The sequence below is a fragment of the Acomys russatus genome, chromosome 1 (genome assembly GCF_903995435.1).
Source record: "Acomys russatus chromosome 1, mAcoRus1.1, whole genome shotgun sequence".
NCBI classification, from domain to species: Eukaryota; Metazoa; Chordata; class Mammalia; order Rodentia; family Muridae; genus Acomys; species Acomys russatus.
The window spans coordinates 38,457,374-38,472,292 of NC_067137.1; the positions used below are offsets into that span (position 1 = coordinate 38,457,374).

The 14,919-nt window shown below is 44.8% G+C and overlaps 1 protein-coding gene across 2 annotated transcripts in view; it reads left to right on the top strand.

Annotated features, from left to right (window-relative positions):
* The window catches only part of Mboat2 (membrane bound O-acyltransferase domain containing 2), a 125,806-nt gene extending 116,499 nt beyond the window's left edge, over nt 1–9,307 (top strand). For both annotated transcript variants that reach the window (XM_051144107.1, XM_051144098.1), the window contains 4 exons: nt 2,715–2,779; nt 3,937–4,069; nt 6,182–6,333; nt 7,914–9,307. In XM_051144107.1, coding sequence (XP_051000064.1) covers nt 2,715–2,779; nt 3,937–4,069; nt 6,182–6,333; nt 7,914–8,139 — 576 coding nt within the window. In that variant the 3' untranslated portion in view covers nt 8,140–9,307. The remainder of the gene's footprint in view (nt 1–2,714; nt 2,780–3,936; nt 4,070–6,181; nt 6,334–7,913) is intronic.
* The last annotated feature ends 5,612 nt before the right edge of the window (nt 9,308–14,919 follow it).

Consider the following 14,919-nt stretch of genomic DNA (forward strand, 5'->3'; position numbering starts at 1 on the left):
CTGGAAGGTGCCGGCATACAGTGTCTGTAAATGTGGAGTCCATCTCAGCGTAAGCCACATAAGGAGGGGAAACCGAAGTGGGAGGTGACCAGGCCCCGAGGAAGGGCAAGCAGTTCTCGGGTGTGCTGGAGGTGAGGCAGGAGAAGCAGAAGCCACACCACGCCCAGCCTCAGAAGCCCCCAGCACCGACAGGGCCACTCAAAACGGTTTCTGACTCCAGTTCCTGGGATCTGGTGCCCTCTTCTGGCTTCTAGAGGCACTGCATGCACGTGGCACACAGGTGCAGGCAAAACCCTCATAAAGTAAAATTAAATAAGTAAAAACCGAGAAGGTGATGGGAAATTAACAGTTGCTTAAGTAAGGTGATGAATGTGTCGGTATTTAGGACTTTTGTCCCTGCAGCGCCTCTCTGAGGGGTTTTCCAACCCCCATGGAGAAACTTAGTTTGTTATACGTTTTTATACTTATACGTAAAAAGAGTAGGGTTTTTTTTTCCCCCACCTCATGAACCATGTGTTATCCTCCTGAGGCACTGCCTTCCTGAGAATAAGTGGAGTGAGAAAAGAAAAGCAGTAGACATAGTGACCACTGGTCGATGCTCCCAGATGTCAGCTGAGATGAGGGTTCAGGAGTACCTCCACTGCTTAGGACTTCATTAACAATTCTGCAGGGAGGGGGAGCACAAACAGTAGGTGACACAGGTCTGAGAGGCTGTAGCTGTGGAGGCCTGTAGTCAGAGAGGGGCCCGAGGACACTTTTGTTTCATTTTCTCTTAAAATGGAAAGATGAAGGGGGCTGGAGAGATAGCTCAGTGGTTAGGAGCACCCACTGCTCTGGTAGAGGAACTGTTGTTTGCAAAACAAATAAAAATCCCAATCATTCGATTTTACCAATAAAGACTCGGGAGCCAGATGTTGGGTGAAACCCTGTTATCTCAGAGAGGCAGAGAAAGCACCCAGCTGACCTTCCTACTCTACAGACATCCCAGAAGGGAAAAGCCAGAGCTAAAAGCCAACCGCTCCAAAGCCAAAAGCCTCTTTTTCTGCTCCACACTGCCCTAAATACCCTTCAGCTCAAAGCCCCTCCTTTCTCTTCACTCCCTGTAGCTGGTAACTTGCTCCATCTCCTGACCAGGGTTAACTTCATTTACTCCTGTTTACAGAAAGCTTTTAGATTAAAGGTGTGTGTGCTAGGGCTGAGCCACCCCACAACTAGAAACAGGTTTTTTCCGCCCACAGTCTTGGGCTTCACAACGGGGTCAAATCTCCTGCACCAGAGGACCTTAGTTTAGTTCCTAGCGCCAGTGTCAAGCAGTTCACAGCCACCTGTAACTTCAGGGGGTATGAAGCTCCCCTCAGGCCCCCGTTGGGCATCTGTATATATACCCATATGCACATGCGCGCGCGCACACACACACACACACACACACACTAAACAGAAGGATTAAACTTACTAACTAGAAGAGAGTTTGAAGATGGAGAGTGTGACATGGTGAAGGAGAGACTTGCTATACGAGGTCCCTGTGCACGTGGGAGAGAGATACAGGATAGAGGAGAGGTGGCCGCCGTAGGCCTGGAGAATGTCCTTCCTAAGCTGGAGGGAATCAGGGGTGCCGAGGAGCATGAGGTGGAGGAATGAGGATTAGAGAGTTGTGAGCTCCTTCTCGAGGTGCGAGCGTGGGCAGTGTCTGTAGACGGGGTCCAGGTCACCTCCTCTGAGAGAACCCTGAAGTATTTGGTGACCCATAGGAAAGTGCTGACGCTTACTTCTTTTTGATGTACCCCCTGCCCCCCAGTATTACATTGTAATAACTGCTTTCAAGATGGGGACAGTTACCATTGGGTAGACAGAGGGCCAGTTTCAGCTGAGAACCAGGTATACATGAGAGATCTACAAGTCACGGTCATCGTTGGATGCTACCAGTGGGGATGGTAGACAGCATGACAATCAGAGATTAGGGTTTTGATAGGTAGGCGGGTAGGAAGGAAAACTAGGCAAGACATCAAAGATCTCGACAAGATGAATAGACTTTGAATTCTACAATGCTAGAGAGGAGCCAGAGACATAGCTGGCCGCACTGAGGGACCATGTGCTTATTAGCATGTATGGGCCCCTTAGTTTGATCCCATCATCACCATAACTGAGTAAGAGGAGAGAAGACAATTACACTGGATGACAACAGACAAGAGATAGGTATATACCCCCAGCAGATGCTGCATTTAACAAGGTTAGCTTGGCCACAGAGGCTCCCCCAGCAAGCAGCCATGCTCTGAGCGGTTCCCAGCCCATTGCTCTTTGGAGGCAGTATGGAATTAGGGGCTCTTCAAGATCCAGAGCAGCCAAGGGGGTCTGAGAAGCAGTGCTGGGGGGGCCTGTGACTGAGGTCATCCTTCACCCAGCAGGAGGCAGAATGCTGGGGAGAAGAGGGTGAGGTGGCTACACCACCCAGGGTGAATGTCCTGGGCTCTGTGAGGACTCCTCTGTAGGTGTTGATGCCCTCCTGCCCACCCCACCCCCCATGTTCCTGGAGAGATAGAAACGTTCGTAGCTGGTGTTCCTGTATTAGAAGAGCGGGGTTGAGGAAGGAGCCAGTGCCGTGCCATAATTACCAAGTAATTTTTAGCTTCACTTTCTTAGCATACTTGAGCATTATTATACAGACTTAAAGCTTCATTGTTGTGTTGGCCTAAGGAAAAGGTTCCTTTGCTTTTCAGATGTCAACAAGTTTTAAGATGTTTCTCGATAACTGGAATATCCAGACAGCTCTTTGGCTCAAAAGGTATGTTCCTTCGAGAGTCACCCTTGGGCGTGCCTTGGCACTGAGGGCATGAGGTTGAGCTTGCCACCTTCACAGTCTCCATTAATTGTCAGCGTGTTGAATGACATATGGTCTTGGCTTTACCCAGAGTATGCCATTAGCTTCCACCAAAGCAAGGCGCTATTTGTGAAAGCAGAGCTTCTTGGAGTTGAGTCACAAGCATCCCTATGCTGGGTACCTCAACCTGGTTCAGGCTCTGATGATGTCTGGGCTAGTCTGTGTCCTCTGTAAGCTCCCACCCCCGTGTCCCGGAGTATGCAACAAGCCAGCCAGCCCCTGGGCTTTCCCTGGACTTCTGGAACTGAATCAATGGCTCTTTATATGTTGGACACAGGACATACGCATGTAGGACCAAAAGACTCCATACCCACTTCGTAGTCAGAGCTCACAATTCTGTAAAGGCACACCTGGAGGCTGCAGAGATGGATTAGCATAAGGACTTCTGCTGCTTGTGCAAATGCTGAGTTCAGCTCTCAGCACCCACAAGATGGCTCACACTGATCCGCCACTCCAGTTCCAGAGCATCTGATGCCCTTTTCTAACACTGACAGGCACCAGTATGCATGCGTGTTACATGCATGCAGGCAAGACATTTGTACACGCAAAATAGAATAATCTGAAAAACAGCAACAAAAATCTTATAGTGGTTCCCTGGAGTGCAGATTCTGAAAGTGCAAGAACAGCAAGGGCACAAAGGGCTGGAATCCAGGTGTGTCTCAGGATGTGTGAGGTTGGTGTAATGATGGCACACACACACGTGATGGGTATCTCTGGCAGAGTAGCACCTGAGGTCAGGGAGCACAGTGATACCCGCCCCCACCGCTGACTTTCACAGCCTAGGTTGTTGTCATTGCATCCCAGCCAGCCTTCCCAGCTGTCTTAGGCAGCCCATAGTAAATCCTATCCCCTGCCTTAGGGCGACTAGTCTAGGTTTTATAGACGCCCCTAAGCTAGAAGTGATACAGGAACAAGACTTAGGCTTGTAAGTCTGACACTTAATGACTGAGCTAGTGCTGTTTGCTTTCCTGTCTTCCCTAGCCCTGTCGGCTCAGAGAAGAGCTCTATGAGCTCAACCCACTCACTCCTCTTGGCTCTCCATGTTTTCTATGGTTTTTTAGGGTGTGTTACGAACGAGCGACCTTCAGTCCAACAATCCAGACATTCTTTCTCTCTGCCATTTGGCACGGGGTCTACCCAGGATACTATCTGACGTTTCTAACGGGAGTGCTAATGACGTTAGCAGCTCGGGCTGTAAGTACCAACGGTTTTGTTCTACAATTCAGCTAGTGAATCTCTCTGTGTCTTTGGCTGTAATTGGTAGCGTCTGCCTTATAGAAGTTAGGTGTGTGGTTGTGCTTGGCCTCATGCCAGGCTGCACACTAACTGTACCAGGAGAAGCCATGCGCCTGGCATGTGGGAAGTGCTTAAAACATGTTATGTGTCTTTACAACGTTTTCTGAATGAGAGAGAAAACAAAGATGATTAGAATGCATAGGTCTGGTCTTCTAAACTATCTGTTTCCTGCGGGGATGTAACCCTGGAGTCATCTCTTGGTTCAGAGAGTGCAGTATGACCCCTCCTAGAGAAGGGGGTGGACTGTTTCCCTGTGGGAGATGCTGTGGATGTGGGACCTTTCTGAAGAGTATTTGCTGGAGGGAACCTGGGACAGTTTAGGGGAACAACTTAGATAGCTTTATAATGTGGGAGAGAAAAGGAGGATAAGTTGGTGTAAGTATTTGAAAGTCAACCAGAGGGGAGTAATGTCTCAACAAGCGTGTTTTAACCAGCTTGTTATAGAGCCTCGCGGGTGAAATAGCTCCCTTTAACAAGCCAGCAGATAGGAATTTTGATGTGCCTTGGGAGTATATGAGGGAAATAGCAAGGAATGGTAACATGGGGCTGTGCCTTCTGGTAGTTTATAGTGTGCCAGGGGCATTGGCATGGGTGTGCGTGTGCTCTGTGTGCACCTGCATGTGCATCACAGGCCATAGGTGATAGGATCCATAGGCATCGTAGATAGCAGCTGTCATGAGAGTTCAAAGATGACAGCTCCCTTGGCTGGGTTTGTTAGAGATGAGCTCATCAGGACAGAGTTTGGCTCTGTGCTCTGAAAGACAGAGTGTGCTGGGTAAAGACCGTATCTTAGGCATGTGCATAACATGAGAAAAGTTCACAAGCCATAGTGTATTGGGAAATACCTGGTGAATACAGTTAAAGCAGAGGATCCCTGTGTGTGTGAATAGTGGGTAGTTCTGGATAGGAAAATGGCAGAAAGGAGGAAAGCAGTGGCAAGGAGCCCTGAGCACCAGTCTAAAGCACAGTCCTGTTCTGTCCAGTGCGTCAGGGAGCCGTGGAGAGTAGGACTTCTGTCCTATTTTCTTGGAGTGCTGAAGACTGTATTGCAGCCTTGCAATGCCCAGTAAGCACTCTAATACTGAGCTACATCCCCAGCCAGCTAGGATTTCTAAACGGGTGCACAGCTGTGCTGGCGGAAATGGTCCTGTTGGTATTAGATGGGATGGATGAGAGAGCGCTGGGCAAGAAGCCCTAGGTGCCAGGATTTGTTTGTAGCCACTGAGAATCCTAACCATCCACTACCGTGTCTCTGAGGAATCCACATGGTATCTTTGTAATCAGGGCCATGCTTCACCTGTGGAGATGTCAAGACATGCCAGACATAAAAGAGGAAATAAAATAGAAGAAATGGAAAATCTGGTTTGATTAAGTTTGTACATTTCAAAACTGCAACATTGAACTATTCTGAACTGTTTTTGTAAAAAGCTGGGAACATAGCTGAGTACACTTGCCTAGAGTGCACAAATCTCCAGCCACACAACAAACAGACAGACCTTTTTGGGCAGACCTTCCCAGCTTCCATCAGTAGGCGGGGTGTGTGGTCTCTGGTTCCATGCACACTATCTGATCAGATCTGAGTTCATAGGTCCTTCTGGTCTTCCACACACTTGGAGCCTGAGCTCCAATATGGCCGCCTCTTTCCCCACTGAGAGGAGAGCTAGAGATCCCTGAAGGCAGGCACAGTCTCTAATGTACCCCACACTGCTTAAAGAGCTCTCTTCAGTGTCCAGTGCTAACTCTCTTAGGAAACTTTTTCAACAACTTCAAACCACAAAAAAAGCTGGAGAGCGCTCCCCGGGGCCTCTGCACGGTCTGCCGTTTGCTTGCTCCTTCCCTAACAATACACACATTACTGTTGGAACCTGCTCATCCTGGTGGCAGTTCAAACTCAGGAGCAATGTGAGAGTGTTACTCTGCAGGCTAGAAGCAGTTGCTGTCGCCAGTATGTTTGATATATAATGTCAATCTAAAGATAATAGCAATATTTGTGTCTTTATTTCATTTCAGGTCAGAAGTAACTTTAGACATTATTTCATTGAACCCCCTCGACTTAAGTTATGTTATGACATCATAACGTGGGTGGCAACCCAACTAACAATAAGTTACACAGTTGTGCCATTTGTGCTTCTTTCTATAAAACCATCATTCAAGTTTTACAGGTAAGTGTTACTCCTTAGCTGTTGGAAGGAGTAGCTGCGTTGGCAAAGGAAGTTCTTTGCTAATTGGATAAAACAATAGAAATAGAAACATAACAATATTTCAGTCCCATTTATGCCACTAACTATATTATCAGCTCTTTTTTTTTAAAGGTTTATTTATTTATTATGTAGACAGTGTTCTATGTGTAACATGTTCTGTCTGTATGTAATGCCTGCACACCAGAAGAGGGCGCCAGATCTCATTATAGATGATTGTGAGCCATCATATGGTTGGTAGGAATTGAACTCATGACCTTTAGAGAAGCAGGCAGTACTCTTAACCTCTGAGCGATCTCTCCAGCCCCATCAATTACTTCTTTTTGTTTGTTTGGGGTTGCTTTTTGTTTTTGTTTGTTTTTTGAGACAGGGTTTCTCTGTGTAACATCCCTGGCTGTCTTGAACTCACTTTGTAGACCAGGCTGGCTTCGAAGTCACAGAGATCTGCCTGCTTCTGCCTCCCTAGTGCTGGGCTCAAAGGCATGCACCAACATGCTGGGTCATTAATTACTTCCTAATTCTAAACCAAGCAGTTTGAAGTTCCTTCATGGAGCCACTCATCCCATTCAGGTGGAAGTGTGGCTCCTTCCGTGCCCCAGCAGGAAGCGGTACCCCAACTCTCCAGAACATGGCTAGAAAAGGAAAGCAGGCCGAGCTTTACCAATTACTCATTAACCTGATTTCTAACCATAGAAAAAGAAGTGTTTGCACTGTCTCCTTCACTTCAGACGCTGCAGCCTTGAAGTCTGTGGTTTTTGTCCCTCTTTATCTCCTCTCTCTGCCCGGCCAGTGTTTGCTTCTCCCATCATAGTGATGTCTTTGAAAAGAGAAGCTTGATTCTCTCCAATTCTTTACTCCTGTGGGGTTTGGAGACTTAGCACGAAGATGTGTGGTCAAAGAATTAGACTCAGACATTAGCGTCAAGCTCGATATTCATACAAGAAGAACAAATGATTGGTTAAAGTGTCCATCATAACAAAGTTATTCACTTTAAAATGGGGTGTGCTGTTGACTGTGTTGTCTACCCAGTTTTTGTTTTTTGTTTATCTTCAGTCACTTGAACTTTCAACTTTGGAAGCAGTTTAGGCCCCATCAGTCTCAGAGTCCGTTTAGGAACTGATTTTCTGGAGATGTTAGGTATGCCCTGTATTTGTGGAAGTGACCACTGAACAGTGCCAATTGCCTGCTGTTCTTGTTTCAGTCTTGGTAACTGAGTGACTGTGGCTTTCAGAGGAGGCAGAGCAGTGACTCCGCTCTGTTCTTCATGGCTGGTGCTCTCCGGCGACCCCACATGTAATTTTGTTGCTAAGTTCAGATAGTTGCCTCTGTTTGTGTCCTGTGTAGCCTCACCCTTATAAAACAATGGGATGTATGTAGGCCTATATGGTGAGCTGGGTTTTTTTGGGGGGAGGGTGCTGCAGTTACCCACACCCCAACCTACACTGTAGAGAAAATGGAAGAATAATGTCGTGAATAACCCCGTCTTCAGGGCCCTGGGTTTTGGCAAGGGTGTGGTTGATAAAGCATCTTCCCTTTTCTTCTAGCTCCTGGTACTACTGCCTTCACATCTGCAGTATCTTAGTGTTGCTGTTGCTGCCAGCGAAGAAATCTCAGAAAAGAGCAAGCACACAGGAAAATGTTCAGCTCTCACGGGCCAAAAAGTTTGACGAAAGAGAAAATTCTCTGGGACAGAACAGTTTTTCCACGACAAATAATGTTTGCAATCAGAACCAAGACATTGACTCTAGACACTCGTCACTAACACAGTGACTGGGAGAGCACGTTTTGGCTGTTTCCTGTCTGTGAACAGAAACCAGTCTTCATGCCTTTCCAGAGCCTCTTCTTTAAGGAAAAGAGACTAACTAGGTGGAAATGGGACAGTCTCAGATAGGGGATTTCCTGTACACCAGATTGGAAATGGAATGAAATAACCCCTCCCATGCCATGTTCCTGTGGGTCACGCCTTACACAAAATCTTTCCATATTTCAACATGGCCTCGGCATATGCCCACATGGTCATATGTGTGCCCAGTTGCTGAATGTACACTGTGTATCCCAAGGCACTGAAGAAGTGGAAAAAATAATCATGTCAATCTGGATGATTGAAAGGTTAACTTTTTCCAAATGAATGTCTTGCCTTAAACCTTCTGTTTCCTAAAATGTTGTTCCTGGATGGTATTTTCAAGTGTAATATCGTGAGGAGACAGTTTCAATATTTGATATGGTGTGCTGTAGAGGGGGACTGAGGAGGAGCTTAAAACTGGCTATTTAAGATTGTGGGTACTTTTAAAATGCAATAAACATCTCAGTATTTGAAGGGCCTCTTAAGGTATCTCAGAGGGCTGTGCACATGGTGTAAACAGTTAGGACTAAATTATAGGTAGCTTATTTTGCTGGGAGCTTAATTACCTGGTGTCAGTCAGGCGGGGGGGCCCTTCCAGGAGGACTTTCTTAAACATAATTAAAGGTTGGCAATGTGATATTTTAGGCTTATTTTCTTAAGAAAAAAATAATAAGAGGGAAGATGAGGTAAGCAGGCCAGTGTAAAGTATGTGTGGCCTGGAGCCAGAGTCAGAGGGCTTTCCCTTCCACGTCCAAGATTAATGTGACTGTGTGGAACACAAAAGTTGATAGTACTGGGGAGGTTCTGAAGAAATTTCTTGAGCATAAATTACATAGAATTAGAAGGGGTTATAAGAGTAACAGTGGTAGATGATTTGAAGATTTTGAAAGAAATCTTTACTAATTAAGGTTATTGTACCGTTCATCAGTTTCTTGTCCCTGTCATTTTTGTTGATATTTGGGAAAGATTTAGGAGAAAGAAAACTTAGTTGATGAGTCTAAATGACATTTTTTTTAAAAAAATTAATAAATTAGTTTCTATACTCTTTAACTTCATGCATTAAAATTCTTCCGTTGAACTCGTTAGAATGGATGTTAGAGTGTGCCTCGAGACGGGTATGTGTTTTCCTCTTAGGGGCCACTCTTGCCTTGAGTGACTGGCCTGGCTATGCCTTTAATCCCACAGCAGTGTGGTTTAGGCTGCAGCAGCTATAAGTGAGGGGTGGGCTGAGGCCTTGGGGGTGAGCCTTGGACACTAGGTTCTGCCTTGTGAGAGACAAAGGCCTTTGGGCCTCACTGTTATTTGACCAATCTTTTTTTGTGTGAAATTTGTTTTGGCTTTGCCTTAAATTTTCAAATGAAATGCAGATTGTCAGTCTACAATGAATTGGGGTTTTTTGTTTGTTTGTTTGTTTGTTTGTTTGTTTTTGTTTTGTCCCTAATACATTTGTAAGTAAAGTTAAGGAGGAAGCAGTGATGGTGGTGTAAACTGTAAGACTTCAGTGGAAGAAGGAAGGTTCAGATGCCAGTGTTGTGTTCTAAGGCTTCAGAGCCAAGCATGGCATGTTTGCTTTTCTGAGGCGGGTCCTCCCCTCTGCCCTTCTCTGGGGTAAATGGCCAGTAAATACCTTTTCTTACTTTTCCCATGTGTTGAAATCAATCTAGCTGTAGAGTTCAAGAAGAAAGAAAAGAGTGTTTGCAGAGAGCACCTGTCCCTAAACGTTTCTGAGATTTCATGAACTTGGTAAGAGAATCCAGTCACTAGTAAAGAAAGCGATCAAGAAAGACAGCCCTGGACATTTCATAAGTGAAAGCCAGAAGAAACTGCTGAAGTCTTGCTCGGCCTAGCCAGCCACTTACAAATGCACCCCCCACCCCATTTATTTCTGTTACCTGAACACATTTTATTTCTAGGCCTTTACACTTGAGTCATTCTTGTCTGTTTCCTCTCCATGAGTTTATAGTCATAGTACTGTCATCCAAAGAGCAAGGCAGCCGATCACCGTTCCCGCTCCTAGCACATACACAGCATATTCAACTTGACTTCCTTTTTTCAGTTTTCTACAGCTACTAGTTTTATTCATGAGATCATTTTTGGATGACTGTCTTCTAATTTCAAGACATAATCAGGAATGCAATCTAAAATAAAATGAATCAAATTCTCAATTTTCTCAAAAAAATATGTTCTATGAAATGACCATCTAGTTTGGCCTCTGTAAAGATTATTTTGCTTCTGCTTAGAAGGATTCAAAACTAATGTTTGCACTACTGTCAACTGTGCAGGAGGTCGCAATACTACACGCTTACTGCTTTTAACTGGCAGAACAGGTTTCAGGGTGCAATTATATAGTTTTTCCATTTCCTGAGTGTCCTGAAGTCACTCTGGAGATGGTCAATCTACACCATATACTTCTGTTCGATTATATACTACTACTCAGGGAAAATAGAACAAAATATTCTTCCCTCAATCTCATTTTCATGAAACAATAATTGTTAATTTGATGTGTCTCAGCTCACTGTTTTGTTTTGTTTTTGTTTTTTTTTTTTAACACATTTTAGTTGGAGCTCAGAGTGACCGGGGAAGCTTTCTCATCTTCTAGGGTACCTAGAGATGGAGAGAAGGTTCTCTGTGTCTCAGAGGTGCCCAGTCACTGTGTCTTAGCATGATGGGACTTGCTGTGGATGAAACCCAAACAGAGCATCTCCACATATGCCACCTTTGAGGAAAACCGTTACAGTGGAGGTTTCTAGAAAGTTATGGTGACTTCCTGTAAGAACTCACTGGCCTGACTGGTCCTTCTGGCTCTTGCCAGGGCAGTCACCTCACCCAGTCCTGTAAGGGGGAAGGGCAAAGGCAAGGACAGGCTCACAAGGGAACTGGTCATTGTCAGCTGCTTTCTATTACCGGTGCTGACAGTTGATGAAATGGTTGCCTAGCAACAGGAGGAACTCCTTTTAATCATCAACTGAGAATGGGTAGCAACATGCCATTTCCCCTTTGCTCTCTCTTGTTTCTGTTTCTGCTGGGTAAAACTGGAGAGGATTTGTGCCACTAAATACTCCCCATAAAGGGTTGATTTTACTGGACAGGATTGACCACCATGTAACTCTATAGCAGTTATTTCATTCAGACAATTTAATCATTCTTTATCTTAATTTTCATAAAACAAATTGCCATCAAAATCATCATGAAGGTTTTACTTTAGAAGAGTAGATTAAATAGGACAAATGTGTTTCCTACTGAAAACCCATACCTCATCAATGTTCAGCGTGTGTATTCATGAACAAATCTGGACCACTGTACGTTCTGTTTCCTTACCAGCTGTTCCTAAGTATCTGCTCACTGACTCTCAGAGTTCTACACTATAGCTGGCACAAACACCCTTGAGAGAGTAGACTTGTTTAGAATAATTGCTTCTGCTGTGTCCACTGAGGATTGGCTCAAATGCATAGTTATAAACCTATATTTTGAAAGGTTTTATTCAGACATTAATAGTCTACTCTGGCTGAAATTGAACACATCCAGCCTAACCTAGGTGCGGAATTCTAGCTTACACTGTGACTGTAGCCTTAACCTTCCCCGAGAACCGTAGATACCAGTTACACTCCAGCAGCGGCATCTGAGGAATGGCTGACCGTTTCTACACTTGCCCCTGATGCTAACTGTCTGCTTCCCACTGCCCTTGGAAAAGTGAGTTTGTATCAGAGAGGCTTCTGAATGCTGAAGAAGTAGGAGATTTGTGGTTTAAACAAATCCACTCTGGATTTTCCAGTCTGGCGGATTAGAATGTAGCAGCTCTCTACCGTGATTTTTCTGTAACACCGTGTAGTCAAATCTATTTATAGTGATCCTCCTTATGGAAGAAAATTTAAGAGGACATTTTCCACATTGATATTTTGTAGGAATGCTCTTATAATCAATGACTAAGCTGCTTTTTAAGGCTCTTGTTGTACAGAGGATGCAGCCAATTACATTTTAATTAGTAGGCTGCTTAATAATGTTTTGTATGTTTTCAGATAATAATTTATTTTAATAGGTTTTTAACACAATGCAAACTCCAGTGATGAACTCATAAGAAGCTCCATAGGTTATTGATTGGGAAAATTTCGTCAAACAGAACCTAATAACACATTTATATGCCAGCTAAATTGTCTTGCCTTTAAGACTGGTGGTAACTCTTATGCCATTTTTATAAAGCAAGGGACAGCCTATCTGTTCTATAAAGAACACTTCAAAGATCCTATACAACCACCGTCTGAAACTGATCCAGTGACACATAGCCACCTCCAGCAGTGTTTCCTTACATTCCGCTACTGTAACCAGCAATGGGATAGAATATAAAGCCAAAAGCTACAGAGCGAGGGAAGTAAACGAACAACTGAGCCATCGCTAGGGATTGCGTCTGGAATCGAAGAGTAGCCTGTCGCCTACGGCAACCTCTTAAGTCACTGCTCCCAGCACAGGCCGTATGTTGGGTTAACTTCTTTGAGAGATTGATTTGATAATAATTTTCTCTGTCCTTCCGTGGGGGAAGGACACGTGTAGAGAGTATTCGTCAGACCTTTAAAGTATTTCTCTATCCCCATTCCCAATGTCACTGGTTCTGTATACCCCCACATCGATGAACTCCATTTACTGCTGGCTTAAGCCCCACACTGAAAGGATGCCTGTGTTGAATGCAAATACAATCTTGTCTGTCCTCTGTCACCTTTATGTTCCAGAAGGCGCCTCTGTACCAGAAGGGGTGTCACATGCGGCAATAGGAATGAAAGGGACGCAGATCCCTGCGATGTGAAAGTTCTGCCATGTTAAGATGAAAGTTTCTGGCTTCATACCTGCCTTCCCTCTGAGCCGAACGCTGGCGGCCTGGCTGGAGAGGGGCCTCAGCTCCCGCAGCCAGCACTTGCACTGGTTCCCTTGGCCTTCCCAGGTGAAGAACATCATGTGTTTCTCTGTGCTTTTTTTTTTTTTAATTCCATCATATTTTTTTAAAGAAATGTTATTTTTCGATGGATCCACAAATCAGTTCTCATTGTACAGTGAATTGAAGCCGTCACTGTGTCAGCTGAGCTGGGACGTGAAGATTCATAACCTCATTCCCTATTCCGTGTCCTCAGAGCTGCACGGTAGCTTATTGCTGGCTTTTAAAGGTGTTTTTAACTTACATGATTTTTTTCCTTCTTATTTGTGTGTGTTTAAAACCGATTAAACAGTAGTTTAAAAGAACTCATGTATGTGTTTGCTTATTTCAGTGGTTAAATCTGATCTATGGGTAGATGGGCCCTGTGCCTGCCCCTGGGAGCCAATGTTCTCTTTTTACCATTGATTTGTCAATTACTTAGACATTATTTCACTCTAGTTTTTATTATGAGGGAGGAGCTCATGCGCCATGGTGCTTATATGGCCTGAGGACCGAATAGCATCTGTTTTCTTTTTCTTCCTTTATGTAGGTTATGGCCATCCATCTCAGGTCACAAGGCTTGCACAGCAAGCACCTTTCCCTCACTGAGCCATCTCACTAGCCCCTAAATGTTAAGAACACAGCCACGTGTACTTGGGGAGTTAGCTAAAACCACTGTGTTGGTACATGGACCTGTAGACTACATGAGACTTAACGGTAAAGATGGCATCAGCTTTCCTAGCTCGGAAGGAAGCACTGACTTCATAGCCCTGTCGCTGGCTCTTTCCCAGCACTGTAGGCAGAATGTTATTGTGCGCTGTGTCAAGATTTAAATGCTGATTTCTGTGCCCCACCGCCTTCTCCTTGTTCTTATGATCTCCTGTCTAAACTTTGTTCCCCAGTTGTTCCCTGATCTGTCAGTAAAGCAGCTTAACAGCCAATTGCTGAGCAGGGGAGAGGCTAGGGCTGGACTTCCTGCCATCCAGGGGAGAAGAAGGGGGGAGGGGGAGGAGAAAGGAGAGGGAGAGGGAGGGGAAGTAGGAGTTTTAGCTATGGGCAGAGGTCCAGGATACATGAGGAAAGAGCACCTGGAGCAGAGAAAGACATAAATGCAAGAATCTCTAGCTGGGAGGAAGTCAGACTAGCTTAGAAGGTTAAGAATGGATTAATAGCTGGGCGGTGGTGGCGCACGCCTTTAATCCCAGCACTTGGGAGGCAGAGGCAGGTGGATTGCTGTGAGTTCAAGGCCAGCCTGATCTACAAAGCGAGTCCAGGACAGTCAAAATTACTATAAAACCCTATCTCAAACCGCCCCCCAAAGGATTAATACTGCTCAGTTTTTGTACTTTAAAGCTTATTAAACAAATGTAATTGTCCAGTCTCAATTATTTGGTACTAGCCAGGTTAAGAGAGAAGCTGCAACATACAATTTAAAAACAAACACTAACACACTGCTCATGTTCTGGTTTGATTTTTGCTTCTGAGCTGTGCTGACATCTCACTAACTATGCAGTTTCCCTATCACAGTGACCTATAGGGCTTTCAGCGTATTCTTGAGGTCTTGATTCCACTGTGAAGACCTGTTGTGTTTAATTTATAAGTAGGGCCTAGTATTTATTATTAGCCCTATAGTATGGCGGTATTTTCTAACCTGCTACCAATCAATAAAAAACAGACACCTGTTATATTTTAAAATAGCCTTAGTTAACCTGGGGCAGGGAGGATATTAATCCCCTAAACTACTTCCCATATTGGGGCAGGTATCCCATACCCTGCCTCCGTCCCATGCCCTCTACTTCTAATAATT